This window comes from Salvelinus alpinus, chromosome 4 (assembly GCF_045679555.1).
Source record: "Salvelinus alpinus chromosome 4, SLU_Salpinus.1, whole genome shotgun sequence".
Classification (NCBI taxonomy): domain Eukaryota; kingdom Metazoa; phylum Chordata; class Actinopteri; order Salmoniformes; family Salmonidae; genus Salvelinus; species Salvelinus alpinus.
In genome coordinates this window covers 18423939-18440905 of record NC_092089.1, presented here as the reverse complement: position 1 = coordinate 18440905, position 16967 = coordinate 18423939, and the positions used below count along the sequence as shown (strand labels likewise).

The following is a 16967-nucleotide window of genomic DNA, read 5'->3' as shown; positions in this document are numbered from 1 at the left end:
AGTAGACTATTCCATGGCAAGGGCTCTAGTACTGGGTTTAGAATTATATGGCGCTCCCTGCTGGCCAATGATTGTACTGCGCTCCTACTGATGGATGGCAGACAAATACCAGATGGATAATTACGGTCTTTACGGGCACAGAAAAGATAGCAGGAAAATATTACAAGTTATATTGCAAGAATAATAGTTATTCTTTCGAGCTAATATAACAACGAATAAAAGTGGTGTTTTTTTGAGTTTTGTTAAAGGATGATGCGTTTTAACTGTAGGCTATGCTCTGACATTGTCATGGAAAACCCTCACACAAAGTAGCAAAGAAACTATTTTCAGATTTCGAAAGCATATTGCACGTAATCAAAATCGAATGAAATCTCTCTGCATGTATTCCCCCAAGAACATTCAGGTTAATTAGCCTAAGGCACGTCTCCATCCCCGTGTACACGTCTCAGAAGTTTGAATGGGGTACTTACTTGTGGGCATCAACTTTTTTTTCTTTCTCTTCTCTCCTCAATAAGTTGCTCCTCCTCATCTTCAAACCTTCCCCCCTTATTAAAACAAGTCCAAAAACTCTCCCTGGTTAAGAGTCTTTTGAAACGTAAGGAGCTACGTGCAGGAAGCATAAACCCAGGACGTCTGGAAGGAATTAGACGCTGAAGAAGTAGTAAAAGTAGCGTGGTTGGGCAGTTCATGACTTTAACCTGTATTACCTACAGCTCTTCTCACCAACATTGACTACTGTTGAATGACCATTTTTATATTTTTTCTTTATTTTGTTTATTTCTTTTATTCATTGTATATATTACACTTATGCCAAAGTTGACTAACAAGATGATTTGTATACATTTAAAATGTATACATTATATAATTAATGTATGCAAAGAGAGAAGTTAAACGAAGAAAAAAAAATACAATACTTGAATGATATTTTTTCAACCGTTCAAAACAAGAAGACTTGGAAAATTGCACAAACTTTTTTCTTTATGAAGAACATTTTAAGAAGCTTCATGAGTGTTTCTGCAAAGGTGACTCAAGAAGAGACGTTTCTGAGAAGTTTTCTCCAAGTTGAACGCTGCAAACCGAGCCTATGCTGACTGCATCCATTTAAAGAAACGGCACAGGACCCTCACAGCTGCTTCAAGGTATGCCCATCACATCAATATTATTACCTTTGACAACTTTGTTATCAACTAACTAGCTGTTTTTCTTTCATTATAAGAACATACATTTTTATTTTGTTTGACATTTTTCATTTAGAATAATTTGAATTCAATGAATGGAGCTTTGGATGAAACTTGGCCACTAAAGTTAACATGTCATGATTGTCATGGTTTAATCCACATCAATGGATCGTTTCTGAAGTGATGCTTTATCTGTCAGGGTGTGGGGAAGTATTTGGTGTTTGTTATATTAAAGTACTATGGAAGGATATAGACCGTAGGGCTACTATGCCATACAGAACAGTCCTGTAGACATGTTGATGTGTGGTTTGGTTATGTTTTTTTTAATAGACTTTAGTATTGTATTAATCTCAGCCATTATGCGGTGGATAAATGAAATAGTGGAACTATAAAATCGAAACAAGGTAGTTCTTTATTATTCCCTGCTGCCTACGGGGGGAAAAATCTGCACCATAACGTTTTAGAGTGAACTGGATTCACACGGTACTCCATCGAGGATGGGCATAATCACTGTCCAAATCATTTATTGTACTGTTAGAATAAAACATATGTCGACGTCACGGCCATATACGTCATTCGAATCGCAGGGGTGCTTGAGCCAATGACAAGGCAGCTATTGGGTTTCCTTCAGAGCACACTCACTACGTTCGAAATATCGTTTTTTTCCATTGATACAGTATTTTATTTATTTTGTATTTATTGTCACATACACAGGTTAGATGCAGTGAAATATGGTGTTTTACACGGTCAGCCACCGTAGTACTGGAGCAAATGAGGGTGAAGTTCCCTCCTTATTCAAGGGCACAACGATCTTCGAACTTCCTTCCTTTCCCGCTCAGGCGTTTTGTATACCTCAGCGTGGATGCGCGCGCTGTTCGAAACACATAAATAGCAGCCCACCATTCATTACAAAGCAGTTTATTTAGTTAGTGGTTTTGAGTTGACTTGATTCCATAACAGTTTATTTAGTTAGTGGTTTTGAGTTGATGTGATTCCATAACAGTTTATTTAGTTAGTGGTTTTGAGTTGACTTGATTCTATAACCGTTTATTTAGTTAGTGGTTTTGAGTTGACTTGATTCCATAGCAGTTTATTTAGTTAGTGGTTTTGAGTTGACTTGATTCCATAACAGTTTATTTAGTTAGTGGTTTTGAGTTGACTTGATTCCATAGCAGTTTATTTAGTTAGTGGTTTTGAGTTGACTTGATTCCATAGCAGTTTATTTAGTTAGTGGTTTTGAGTTGACTTGATTCCATAACAGTTTATTTAGTTAGTGGTTTTGAGTTGACTGGATTCCATATTTTTTGTTATCATTCATGATAAGCCTATACTTTGTGGAGATATTCATATCTCATCTGTCGTGTAGGGATTATACATTTTTTCAAAGATGTACACCTACAGTATACAGTAGACTATTTTCATTTCTGAAAGTAAAATATCCCACTGGGCACAGATGTCAATTCAACATCTATTCCACATTGGTTCAACGTAATTTAATTCCACGTTGGTTCAACATAATTTCATTAAAATGACGTGGAGACAATGTTGTTTCAGCCAGTGTGTGCCCAGTGGGACATGACTGCTAGAGTACATGCTGCCATTCATTTTAACCGCATGAAGACTCCCGTTGAGACATGGTAGTCCTCCACTCAACATATATGGAGATGCTTAAAGCTGGAATCCTCAGTTGAAACAATAACAAAGCAGGCACCCGCCTCTGTTTTTTTAATTCATTCATTAATAAGTCCAAAAATGAATGTAGCAACTTAAGAATTCTAGGTTTAACACAGCCACGACATAACCCTGTGGGCCGACTTCCCTTTCAATATATGTCACTATATTGTCAACATTGTTATGACAGATGGCAGGCATTATAGGTCAGATACCCAGCTTTTACCTACTCCCTCAGTCACAGTTATGACATTGTTATTAAATGGTTGAACATGACTACATAGAATGTCACAATGGCAATGCTGTCTTAAAACTGAAACATCCAGTCATCTGTCATCTACTGCAGGGTTTCACAAACTCAGTCCTGGAGCCCCTCCCTCCCCTGGGTGCACGTTTTGGGTTTTGCCTTAGCACTACACAACCAATTTAAATAATCAACACTTTGAATCAGCTGTGTAGTGCTAGGGGGAAAAAACTAAACGTGCACCCAGGGGGAATGGGGGGGGGGGGGCTCCAGGACCAAGTTTGGGAATCCCTGATCTACCGGACCTGTATACCTTTATAGTTGAACAATAACTTTGTCACAATAAGCCTGCTGCCTGTGAGGGAAGTCATTTGTCCGTTCTGGCTCGGACAAGGTTACTCACTCTTACTTACTATGAGGAAAGTCATGACTCAGCATGCCCATGGCTACGTTGTGGGCCATTGCTCAACCATTTACACAGAGAGATGGCAACACACAAACTGATGCATTGTTGATGTCTGCATTTCAGACTACCATTTATCCCATTTCTAGTAGGCGTACTCTTTCTATCTAATCCCACCTACAGTATATACAGTGTGCAATCAAGATCTCTGTAGGTTCTATCTACCAATGAGGTGGTTTGTGTCTTTACAGAGGAAGAGTTCTGTAGGACTATCCACTAATGAGTTAGTTTGTGTATTTACACAGGAACCATTCTACGCCTGTTCCGTATTAGTGCTCCCAGTCAGGGCCTTGCCAGCCATGCTTAAACACTGCAGGCTGGGAAGCAGGTAGGCAGGGAAGCAGGGAAGCCAGGAGGCAGGGAAGGAAGGAAGATGGGAGGGAGGGAAGCATGGAAGGAAAGAAGCTGGGAAAGAGGGAAGCTGGGAGGGAGGAAAGCAGGGAAGGAGGGAAGCTGGGAGGGAGGGAAGGAGGGAACCTGGGAAGGAAGCTGGGAGGGAGGGAAGAAGGGAAGCTAGGAGGGAGGGAAGCTGGGAAGGAAGCTGGGAGGGGGGGAAGAAGGGAAGGAGGGAAGCATAAAGAGGAGGTGAGTAGCAGAAAGTCAGGTAGTTGGAGTAACAATAATTAGTAGTGGTGGAGGATCACAGACCAGACAGGAAGGAGGGAGGGACAGAGAGATGTGATGGATGAGTCAGAGAGCTAGCTGAATCAGGAAAGCATCCAGGAGCCAAGGATGGCAAGGCGCCACCACCGCCCAAGTTCAACATCACACACAGTCTCCTCCTCTTCCTGAGGTTCAACCCATCCAGAAAGAGAGAGGGAGCTGTATGAGGGAAGACTCTGTGTTGTACGGTGACTACTACAGCTGATTCCAATCAGGAGAGGAAGAGGAGTAGGGTGTTCCATTTAATGATGGAACACTTAATGACAACATGATTCCCACACCGGTGAGAATACTGCAGCCACAGGGAAAGGCTGTACATCTACATAGGGTTCCGGAACTACAAGAGGGTTAAGGGGAGGAGGGGGGGACGGGGGACGTCACTTCACACACACACAACCACACACACACACAAAGAAGTAACCCTCTGTGCCTTTTGACACATTACTAGTTGTCTCTTAATCACGTTTCAGAACCTCAGTGACTTGTGTTCATTGAGTTTGCTTTTAAGTCCAGTTCAAGAGAAGGTTCGATCTGAACTAACAACAGTAGCAAGCCTAGATAGAACTACAAGTAGATAACTACAGAAGCAAGCAAGAACTACAAGTAGCTAACTACAGAAGCAAGCAAGAACTACAAGTAGCTAACTACAGAAGCAAGCAAGAACTACAAGTAGCTAACTACAGAAGCAAGCAAGAACTACAAGTAGCTAACTACAGAAGCAAGCAAGAACTACAAGTAGCTAACTACAGAAGCAAGCAAGAACTACAAGTAGCTAACTATAGAAGCAAGCAAGAACTACAAGTTGCTAATTACAGAAGCAAGCCTAGCAAGAACTACAAGTAGCTAACTACAGAAGCAAGCAAGAACTACAAGTAGCTAACTACAGAAGCAAGCCTAGCAAGAACTACAAGTAGCTAACTATAGAAGCAAGCAAGAACTAGAAGTTGCTAACAACAGTAGCAAGATAGCAAGAACTACAAGTTACTAACTACAGTAGCTAGCTTTGAGATAGTACAGTACTGTATATATAATTAACATCTTGTACAAGGATTCCTGGTCATTCCATGCGTTCCTGTCTTTCAATCTGCTATAGAATAGTCGTCATGAGGCATGTGTTTCCTGCCATTTATAATGGCAGTATTGAGGGCCATCTTCATTTTACTGCAGCTGTGCCTCTCAGACATGAAGTGGAATCTCTGTAGACTTCAACTATAGTACTGTAATATAGTACCGTTACTGTATTAGCATGTAACACAGATGCGTAATGAAACCATAAATAATGGAATGGGGATCTGACTTTACTGGTCTTCATGACTACACATGAGGCTCCACTTCAGCGTGCAGTCTGTAAGTGCTACGCTAAATCCCATCCAGCAACACAAGGACATCACTTTAAACATTTATTAAATACAGGACACCAACTGATTTTTTTCTTCAACAACCCCTTTCTATCCAGATATATTTCCCCCTTCTGCACATGCTGTAAGGTGTAGGTGCCATTGAAGCCATATATTCATGGTGATGGTACACCATTTGATTGATTGATTGATTGATTGATTATTCCACACATGAAGTTCCACCTCACCATACACCTCAATATGTCAATTCAATGTTCATATTTTTTCATTCAGCAACCCTCTTCTATCCTTTCATCCTCCTTCTACACATACTGTTAGCAAGGCAACTGTTACCAAGACACCTGTTGCCAAGACAAGTGTTAGCAAGACAACTGTTAGCAAGACAGCTGTTAGCAAGACAAGTGTTAGCAAGACAAGTGTTAGCAAGACAAGTGTTAGCAAGACAAGTATTAGCAAGACAAATATTAGCAAGACAAGTATTAGCAAGACAAGTGTTAGCAAGACAAGTGTTAGCAAGACAAGGGTTATTAAGACAACGTTTAGCAAGCAACTGTTACCAAGACAAGTGTTAGCAAGACAACTGTTAGCAAGACAACTTTTAGCAAGACAACTGTTAGCAAGACAACTTTTAGCAAGACAACTGTCAGCAAGACAACTTTTAGCATGACAACTGTTAGCAAGACAAGTGTTACGAAGACAAGTGTTACCAAGACAAGTGTTAGCAAGACAATGCTTAGCAAGACAATGGTTAGCAAGATAAGTGTTACCAAGACAACTGTTAGAAAGACAAGTGTTACCAAGACAAGTGTTAGCAAGATTAGTGGTACCAAGACAACTGTTAGCAAGACAAGTGTTACCAAGACAACTACTACCAAGACAACTGTTAGCAAGACAAGGGTTATTAAAGTTATATCAAGTGTGGGCATGGTTGTGTCCCAAATGGCACCCTATTCCCTATCTAGTGCACTTCATACAGCTGTGGTCTACAGGGTTCTGTTTTTTTTAAAGTAGTGCACTATATAGGGGATTTGGTGTCCTTTGGGACACAGCCCACGTCACTGACCAGGTGTGAACTGCACCTCCACGGCGGGAGACCACTACATTAATAAAGTGTTTTTGACTACAGCAGGTATTCGTTTTAGAGCTGTAAAGTCCATTGACCACAGTCATTACCACGATTCTATTTCAGTTGTTGAACAGAACAGACCTCAAGTACACTTGGCCCAGTTTCAGATTTGCTCAGCTCTGCTCTGGCCTGCAGTGTTGTATTTCATCTAAACCGTCAAAGCCTTGGAGTTTAGGTTTTCCCCACTGACCATGATTCAACTCTCCGTTGAGTCTGTCCAGCTCAGCACAGGAACCCCTCCCTGTGTCCGCCTAGCCTTTATACCCCTCCTGGAACAGGCCCAGCTCCAGCAGAATCAAACTAATGGTCTTCATGTTGGATTCTCAGACAGGTAGTCAGACAACAGGTGTAAATATGAAGTCTTTACATGTCAGCTACCATGCTGTTTCACCAACATGGCAGATACATTACGCTATAGCCTACAGAAACACACACACGTGCGCACATGCAGGCTCACACACACAAAAGCGAGCACAAACACAGATGCAGACGCACACACACACTCTCTCACGCTACCTCAGCTGTAGTTACAGTACGGTATAACATGACATGTGTTAGACTTGCAGTTGGCTGCAGCCACAAGATTTTTATTGGTTACCTTCCTTCTCCAACATCCCCCATCACATACTCAGCCTTCACTCTCCTACATCCCCCATCACATACTCAGCCTTCACTCTCCTACATCCCCCATCACTTACTCAGCCTTCACTCTCCAACATCCCCCATCACTTACTCAGCATTCACTCTCCTACACCCCCCATCACTTACTCAGCCTTCACTCTCCTACATCCCCCATCACTTACTCAGCCTTCACTCTCCTACATCCCCCTTCACTTACTCAGCCTTCACTCTCCTACACCCCCCATCACTTACTCAGCCTTCACTCTCTTACACCCCCCTTCACTTACTCAGCCTTCACTCTCCTACATCCCCCATCACTTACTCAGCCTTCACTCTCCTACATCCCCCATCACTTACTCAGCCTTCACTCTCCAACATCCCCCATCACTTACTCAGCCTTCACTCTCCAACATCCCCCATCACTTACTCAGCCTTCACTCTCCAACATCCCCCATCACTTACTCAGCCTTCACTCTCCTACATCCCCCATCACTTACTCAGCCTTCACTCTCCAACATCCCCCTTCACTTACTCAGCCTTCACTCTCCTACATCCCCCTTCACTTACTCAGCCTTCACTCTCCTACATCCCCCATCACTTACTCAGCCTTCACTCTCCTACATCCCCCATCACTTACTCAGCCTTCACTCTCCTACACCCCCCTTCACTTACTCAGCCTTCACTCTCCAACATCCCCCTTCACTTACTCAGCCTTCACTCTCCTACATCCCCCATCACTTACTCAGCCTTCACTCTCCTACACCCCCCTTCACTTACTCAGCCTTCACTCTCCTACACCCCCCATCACTTACTCAGCCTTCACTCTCCTACACCCCCCATCACTTACTCAGCCTTCACTCTCCTACATCCCCCATCACTTACTCAGCCTTCACTCTCCTACACCCCCCATCACTTACTCAGCTTTCACTCTCCTACATCCCCCATCACTTACTCAGCCTTCACTCTCCTACATCCCCCATCACTTACTCAGCCTTCACTCTCCAACATCCCCCTTCACTTACTCAGCCTTCACTCTCCTACATCCCCCATCACTTACTCAGCCTTCACTCTCCTACATCCCCCTTCACTTACTCAGCCTTCACTCTCCTACACCCCCCATCACTTACTCAGCCTTCACTCTCCTACATCCCCCATCACTTACTCAGCCTTCACTCTCCTACACCCCCCATCACTTACTCAGCCTTCACTCTCCTACACCCCCCTTCACTTACTCAGCCTTCACTCTCCTACATCCCCCATCACTTACTCAGCCTTCACTCTCCAACATCCCCCTTCACTTACTCAGCCTTCACTCTCCTACATCCCCCATCACTTACTCAGCCTTCACTCTCCAACATCCCCCATCACTTACTCAGCCTTCACTCTCCTACATCCCTCATCACTTACTCAGCCTTCACTCTCCTACATCCCCCATCACTTACTCAGCCTTCACTCTCCTACATCCCCCATCACTTACTCAGTCTTCACTCTCCTACATCCCCCATCACTTACTCAGCATTCACTCCTACACCCCCCTTCACTTACTCAGCCTTCACTCTCCTACATCCCCCATCACATACTCAGCCTTCACTCTCCTACACCCCCCATCACTTACTCAGCCTTCACTCTCCAACATCCCCCTTCACTTACTCAGCCTTACTCACTATCAATTGAGATCATTGCGGTGTTATCTCAGGCAAAGGGAGTGTCCCGCCCAGACCCAGACCCAGGCCCAGACCCAGACCCAGCCGACACAGTGCGTCAGTCAGGTCGTGTCGCAAATGGCACACTATTCCCTATTTAGTGCACTACTTTTTAACAAGGGCCCATATGGCTCTGGTCAAAAGTAGTGCACTATACAGGGAATAGGGTGCCATTTGGTACGTATTGTCAGTCTGGACGTGTTCAAGCTAACCCACCAGCATACAGTCCAGGGACAACACACACAGGGCCTTGTGCAACTGTGAGGTGACATCATCTCAATATGTTGATGACACCCTCAATGTCGCACACACACACACACACACACACACACACACACACACACACACACACACACACACACACACACACACACACACACACACACACACACACACACACACACACACACACACACACACACACACACACACACACACACACACACACACACACACACACACACACACACACAAGCATGCGCACACACACACACACACACACACACGCAAGCGTGCACACACACACATTTGAAATAGTTTATTTCCATCCACCAACTACATTTTATTTCAATACACCATTCAATTCAAACATTTCAAATGTCCCTGTATGTATGGCACTCAAGGGTACAGAAAGCACCTCCTTCTCCAAACAGTCCACGACAGCAAACCGTCACTTACACACATTAGTGGTTAATCCTTCTGCATTTGGCCCACAGGGTTTAACTATCTAGGCTGTTTTAGCACCCTCTGAATGGGGGGTTTAGGTTCACAGTTCACACAAAGTGTAGCCTACAACAGTGAGACTTGAAATGAAATATTTTTGGTTTGGGACACTCTTTGTACTGGTTTAACACTACAGACGTTAACACCAATGCGTTAGGTTAACCAGTTGGCCAAGGGGTGGGGACTTGGAACATATGGAGGGCAATGGAATCAGAGGTCTTGTAAATGTGATGACGCTTTAAGTCCAGAAACATGCCAGTTCAGCACTTAGCTCGCCTCACACACTGATTACATCTACTTATCATCCTGTATCAAGTGATCCAGGCCTTATTCCATGCCAAGGAGGTGGCTGATTTTATAAAAAGAAAGCAAACTACAGTCTAGACACAAGGCGTGTCAGGGTTTCTTTGCTTCACAACATCATCGTACACATCACGATGTGTCACTTATGCAATCACATATCCAAGACTTTATGTACCACGATGTACCACCTTCTTCTTCACTGTGACAGATAGAGAGGTCTTTCATGGAGAGTAACCTCTGCTGAGACCCTAACGACCGGATGGATGTTCCAGTTGTCAGGGGAAATGGAAAGAGAGCCTGTGACGTCGTGTGTCTTCCACTTTTGGATGTTAACAAGGAGACACTCCATCTTAACTCCTCCTCCATATTTACTGGATTGGTTGAACAGTGCAGAAGAGAACCTCCCCCGACAGTTTATTTCCTTCTTGTCAAGACCAGGATGTAGGGCATCTAGTTTCATACCAGTATGTAGAGGATCTAGTTTCAGACCAGGATGTAGGGAATCTAGTTTCAGACCAGTATGTAGAGGATCTAGTTTCATACCAGTATGTAGAGGATCTAGTTTCATACCAGTATGTAGAGGATCTAGTTTCATACCAGTATGTAGAGGATCTAGTTTCATACCAGTATGTAGAGGATCTGGTTTCAGACCAGGATGTAGGGAATCTAGTTTCAGACCAGTATGTTGGGAATCTAGTTTCAGACCAGTATGTAGAGAATCTAGATTCATACCCGTATGTAGGGGGGGGGGATCTAGTTTCAGGCGTTTCTACGCTTACTGCTTTAGGTCACGTGGAGGGAGACCCATGCATGCAGCATTTTATATGTCACTGTTCCCATTCCAGTCCTTAATCCAAATCAAGGAGGCCCATTCCAGTCCTTAATCCAAATCAAGGAGGTGGCTGATTTTAAAACTCAAATTACAAGCACAAGTCCAACAAGACATGTCAGGGTTTCTTTGCTTTTAGACAGCCTTGGACTGCAACTTAGACTACATATAATCCTTTAATGTAGTCTACCAAGACGACCTGAGCCTTTAATGTAACCTACCAAAACGTCCCTCAGCCTTTAATGTAGTCTACCAAAACGTCCCTCAGCCTTTAATGTAGTCTACCAAAACGTCCCTCAGCCTTTAATGTAGTCTACAAGACGACCTCAGCCTTTAATGTAGTCTACCAAGACAACCTCAGCCTTTAATGTAGTCTACCAAGATGACCTCAGCCTTTAATGTAACCTACCAAAACGTCCCTCAGCCTTTAATGTAGTCTACCAAGACAACCTCAGCCTTTAATGTAGTCTACCAAGACAACCTCAGCCTTTAATGTAGTCTACCAAGACAACCTCAGCCTTTAATGTAGTCTACCAAGACAACCTCAGTCTTTAATGTAGTCTACCAAAACAACCTCAGCCTTTAATGTAGTCTACCAAGACAACCTCAGCCTTTAATGTAGTCTACCAAGACAACCTCAGCCTTTAATGTAGTCTACCAAGACAACCTCAGTCTTTAATGTAGTCTACCAAGACAACCTCAGCCTTTAATGTAGTCTACCAAGACAACCTCAGTCTTTAATGTAGTCTACCAAAACAACCTCAGCCTTTAATGTAGTCTACCAAGACAACCTCAGCCTTTAATGTAGTCTACCAAGACAACCTCAGCCTTTAATGTAGTCTACCAAGACAACCTCAGCCTTTACTGTAGTCTACCAAGACAACCTCAGCCTTTAATGTAGTCTACCAAGACAACCTCAGCCTTTACTGTAGTCTACCAAGACAACCTCAGCCTTTAATGTAGTCTACCAAGACGACCTCAGCCTTTAATGTAACCTACCAAAACGTCCCTCAGCCTTTAATGTAGTCTACCAAGACAACCTCAGCCTTTAATGTAGTCTACCAAGACAACCTCAGCCTTTAATGTAGTCTACCAAGACAACCTCAGCCTTTAATGTAGTCTACCAAGACGCCCTCAGCCTTTAATGTAGTCTACCAAGACGCCCTCAGCCTTTAATGTAGTCTACCAAGACAACCTCAGCCTTTAATGTAGTCTACCAAGACAACCTCAGCCTTTAATGTAGTCTACCAAGACGCCCTCAGCCTTTAATGTAGTCTACCAAGACAACCTCAGCCTTTAATGTAGTCTACCAAGACAACCTCAGCCTTTAATGTAGTCTACCAAGACAACCTCAGCCTTTAATGTAGTCTACCAAGACAACCTCAGCCTTTAATGTAGTCTACCAAGACAACCTCAGCCTTTACTGTAGTCTACCAAGACGCCCTCAGCCTTTAATGTAGTCTACCAAGACAACCTCAGCCTTTACTGTAGTCTACCAAGACAACCTCAGCCTTTAATGTAGTCTACCAAGACGACCTCAGCCTTTAATGTAACCTACCAAAACGTCCCTCAGCCTTTAATGTAGTCTACCAAGACAACCTCAGCCTTTAATGTAGACTACCAAGACGCCCTCAGCCTTTAATATAGTCTACCAAGATGACCTCAGCCTTTACTGTAGTCTACCAAGACGCCCTCAGCCTTTAATGTAGTCTACCAAGACGCCCTCAGCCTTTAATGTAGTCTACCAAGACAACCTCAGCCTTTAATGTAGTCTACCAAGACAACCTCAGCCTTTAATGTAGTCTACCAAGACAACCTCAGCCTTTAATGTAGTCTACCAAGACAACCTCAGCCTTTAATGTAGTCTACCAAGACAACCTCAGCCTTTAATGTAGTCTACCAAGACGACCTCAGCCTTTAATGTAGTCTACCAAGACAACCTCAGCCTTTAATGTAGTCTACCAAGACGACCTCAGCCTTTAATGTAGTCTACCAAGACAACCTCAGCCTTTAATGTAGTCTACCAAGACGCCCTCTGCCTTTATTTGACCAAGAAGTACCACTTTGTTCTCCATTGTGACAGATGGGTCTTTAGTGTTACTGGACAGACCCATGCAGGCAGCATTGGACACATCAAAGTGTCACTTATGATAGATCCAAGATCTTTAATTAAAACAAAGTAACAAGATGCACTACTACCTGCTTCACTGTGGAGACCCAAAAAAACTGGCATTCAAATAAAACAAGTCATGATAGTGTTTCTCTGCTTTTCAACAGCATTAGACACCTTGAAGTGTCACTTAAACTATCACATGTCTAAGCCTTAAACAAAAGGTGCCACCCTCCTACTGCCTCAACTGATCAAATGTACCACCATATTCTTCAATGTGACAGAAGGGTCTTTCGTGGAGAGGCAGCGTTTTATATTTCCCTGCTCTTGTCTTCCCACGGAGATATAAACAGATGATGTCAGAGGGTGGTGCTCGCTCTCTCGCTCGACTCTTACGTCTGCCCAGCAGATGGGATGCAGCGTTAATAAAAAGACTTGGAACAATCGGCCATAGAGAACCATCTGACATTTAGAGGGGGATTTTGGGGAGGGGGATGTAGGGAGAGAGGGATGGGAGGAGTCTGTTTACAGTCTGTCTGATCCCGTTTTCTTGTTGTTGTAAAACATGGAGTCTGTTGCTATGGTGACAGAGTAGAGTTAGGGAAGAGCTGTTAAAGTGACGCATCGTAATGATGATTATTAGGTACATTTATCACCATTATCATAATTATGGTGATTATTAGGTACATGTATCATCATTATCATCATTATGGTGATTATTAGGTACATTTATCATCATTATGGTGATTATTAGGTACATGTATCATCATTATCATCATTATGGTAATTATTAGGTACATTTATCATCATTATCATCATTATGGTGATTATTAGGTACATTATCATCATTATCATCATTATGGTGATTATTAGGTACATTTTTTATCATCATTATGGTGATTATTAGGTACATTTATCATCATTATCATCATTATGGTGATTATTAGGTACATATATCATCAATATCATCATTATTGTGAATATTAGGTACATATATCATCATTATGGTGATTATTAGGTACATTTATTATCATTATCATCATTATGGTGATTATTAGGTACATATATCATCATTATCATCATTATGGTGATTATTAGGAACATATATCATCATTATCATCATTATGTCTTCTGTATATTTCTAACAAGTTGACCAATTCATATCTGAAGCTGTGTTCATTTAGTAATTACCATATCAATGTCCTCCCAGTGACTCTACTGTCATCTCATTATTGATTCCACTGTATGTCTCTACTGTCATCTCATTATTGATCCCACTGTACGTCTCTACTGTCATCTCATTATTGATCCCACTGTATGTCTCTACTGTCATCTCATTATTGATCCCACTGTATGTCTCTACTGTCATCTGATTATTGATCCCACTGTATGTCTCTACTGTCATCTCATTATTGATCCCACTGTATGTCTCTACTGTCATCTCATTTGACATTGACAATGATTCTGGTCTTGTTTGCTTTTCCAGATGAAATGTGACAAAGCTCTCACCTACCTAAGAATTTTCGGGACGACAATGTTTGGAGTCTCGCTACTCGTGGGAATTTCTACCGCCTACATCATGGGCTACCAGTTTTTCACCACGGCACGAAACCACTTGTCCTTCGGGCTGTACGGGGCCATCCTGGTCATCCACCTCATCATCCAGAGTCTGTTTGCTGTCCTAGAACACCGGAACATGAGGAGATCCCTGGAGACGCCCATCAAACTCACCAAATCACTGGCCCTGTGCATTGCAGCCTATCAGGAGGACCCGGCCTACCTGAGGAAGTGTTTGGTATCGGTCAAGAGGTTGACCTACCCGGGCATCAAGGTCATCATGGTGATCGACGGGAATAACGAGGAAGACAACTACATGATGGAGATCTTCCGGGAGATCATGGGGTGGGATAAAGCCACCACGTACGTCTGGAAAAATAACTACCACCACCGGGGACCTGAGGAGACGGACCAGATGTACGCTGAGAGCCTGCAGGCCATCTCGCGCCTTGTGCTCAATAATAAATGTGTCTGCATCATGCAGAAGTGGGGAGGCAAGAGGGAAGTAATGTACACAGCCTTCAAAGCCCTGGGGAGGAGTGTGGACTATGTTCAGGTAAGTCGTGGGGGGAGGAGGGGTTGGAGGGGGGGCGGTGGGGTACACAAAGACCCTTTTGTGCTCTCTTTCTTTAAAAGGATGGTGTGGAGGCCTTGTGTATGTACTGTAGCCCTACGGCTGTAAGGCTAATGCTGTTCACAGAGTGCTAGAGCTCAGCGTTAAACCCATTTACATATGTTTCTGCACTCAGTCCAACTCAGACAAAGTGGAGAGACCTGTAGGCTAATAGGTTGGAGTCAGATCATGTTGCATAGCATCATGTCAAAACACACAGTATTCTCAGTGAGGAACTTTAAAAGTGACAGTATCCGCATTAGCTACTATCCCAAGGCATGTATTAAGTTCCTTCATTAACATTTACTAAGTAAACAGCACCAACTGTGCTGTATATACTACATTGTGAATAGTTATACAGCAATACTGTAGAGTATGTCCTCCAAACTGTTCTGGATAATACTGGAGTGTAGGTCCTCCAAACTGTTCTAGATAATACTGTAGTGTAGGTCCTCCAACTGCTCTGGATAATACTGGAGTTTAGGTCTGAAAAAACTGCTCTGGATAATATTGGAGTGTAGGTCCTCCAAACTGTTCTACATAATACTGTAGTGTAGGTCTGATCAAACTGCTCTGGATAATACTGGAGAGTAGGTCCTCCAAACTGCTCTGGATAATACTGTAGTGTAGGTCTGATCAAACTGCTCTGGATAATACTGGAGAGTAGGTCCTCCAAACTGCTCTGGATAATACTGGAGTGTAGGTCCTCCAAACTGCTCTGGATAATACTGGAGTGTAGGTCTGATCAAACTGCTCTGGATGATACTGGAGTGTAGATCCTCCAAACTGCTCTGGATAATACTGGAGTGTAGGTCCTCCAAACTGCTCTGGATAATACTGTAGTGTAGGTCTGATCAAACTGCTCTGGATAATACTGGAGTGTAGGTCCTCCAAACTGCTCTGAATAATACTGTAGTGTAGGTCCTCCAAACTGCTCTGAATAATACTGTAGTGTAGGTCTGATCAAACTGCTCTGGATAATACTGGAGTGTAGATCCTCCAAACTGCTCTGGATAATACTGTAGTGTAGGTCTGATCAAACTGCTCTGGATAATACTGGAGTGTAGGTCCTCCAAACTGCTCTGGATAATACTGTAGTGTAGGTCTGATCAAACTGCTCTGGATAATACTGGAGTGTAGGTCCTCCAAACTGCTCTGAATAATACTGGAGTGTAGGTCTGATCAAACTGCTCTGGATAATACTGTAGAGTAGGTCCTCCAAACTGCTCTGGATAATACTGTAGTGTAGGTCCTCCAAACTGCTCTGGATAATACTGTAGTGTAGGTCCTCCAAACTGCTCTGGATAATACTGGAGTGTAGGTCCTCCAAACTGCTCTGGATAATACTGTAGTGTAGGTCTGATCAAACTGCTCTGGATAATACTGGAGTGTAGGTCTGATCAAACTGCTCTGGATAATACTGGAGTGTTGGTCATCCAAACTGCTCTGGAATAATACTGTAGTGTAGGTCTGATCAAACTGCTCTGGATAATACTGGAGTGTAGGTCCTCCAAACTGCTCTGGATAATCCTGGAGTGTAGGTCCTCCAAACTGCTCTGAATAATACTGTAGTGTTGGTCTGATCAAACTGCTCTGGATAATACTGGAGTGTAGGTCCTCCAAACTGCTCTGGATAATACTGTAGTGTAGGTCTGATCAAACTGCTCTGGATAATACTGGAGTGTTGGTCATCCAAACTGCTCTGGAATAATACTGTAGTGTAGGTCTGATCAAACTGCTCTGGATAATACTGGAGTGTAGGTCCTCCAAACTGCTCTGGATAATCCTGGAGTGTAGGTCCTCCA

General features: G+C 43.2%; 1 protein-coding gene across 1 annotated transcript in view; it reads left to right on the top strand.

Annotated features, from left to right (window-relative positions):
* The first annotated feature begins 564 nt into the window (after positions 1-564).
* Positions 565-16967, top strand: part of has2 (hyaluronan synthase 2) — a 38439-nt gene continuing 22036 nt past the window's right edge. Inside the window, exons 1-2 of the mRNA XM_071395794.1 lie at positions 565-1139; positions 14479-15105. Coding sequence (XP_071251895.1) covers positions 14479-15105 — 627 coding nt within the window. The 5' untranslated portion in view covers positions 565-1139. The remainder of the gene's footprint in view (positions 1140-14478; positions 15106-16967) is intronic.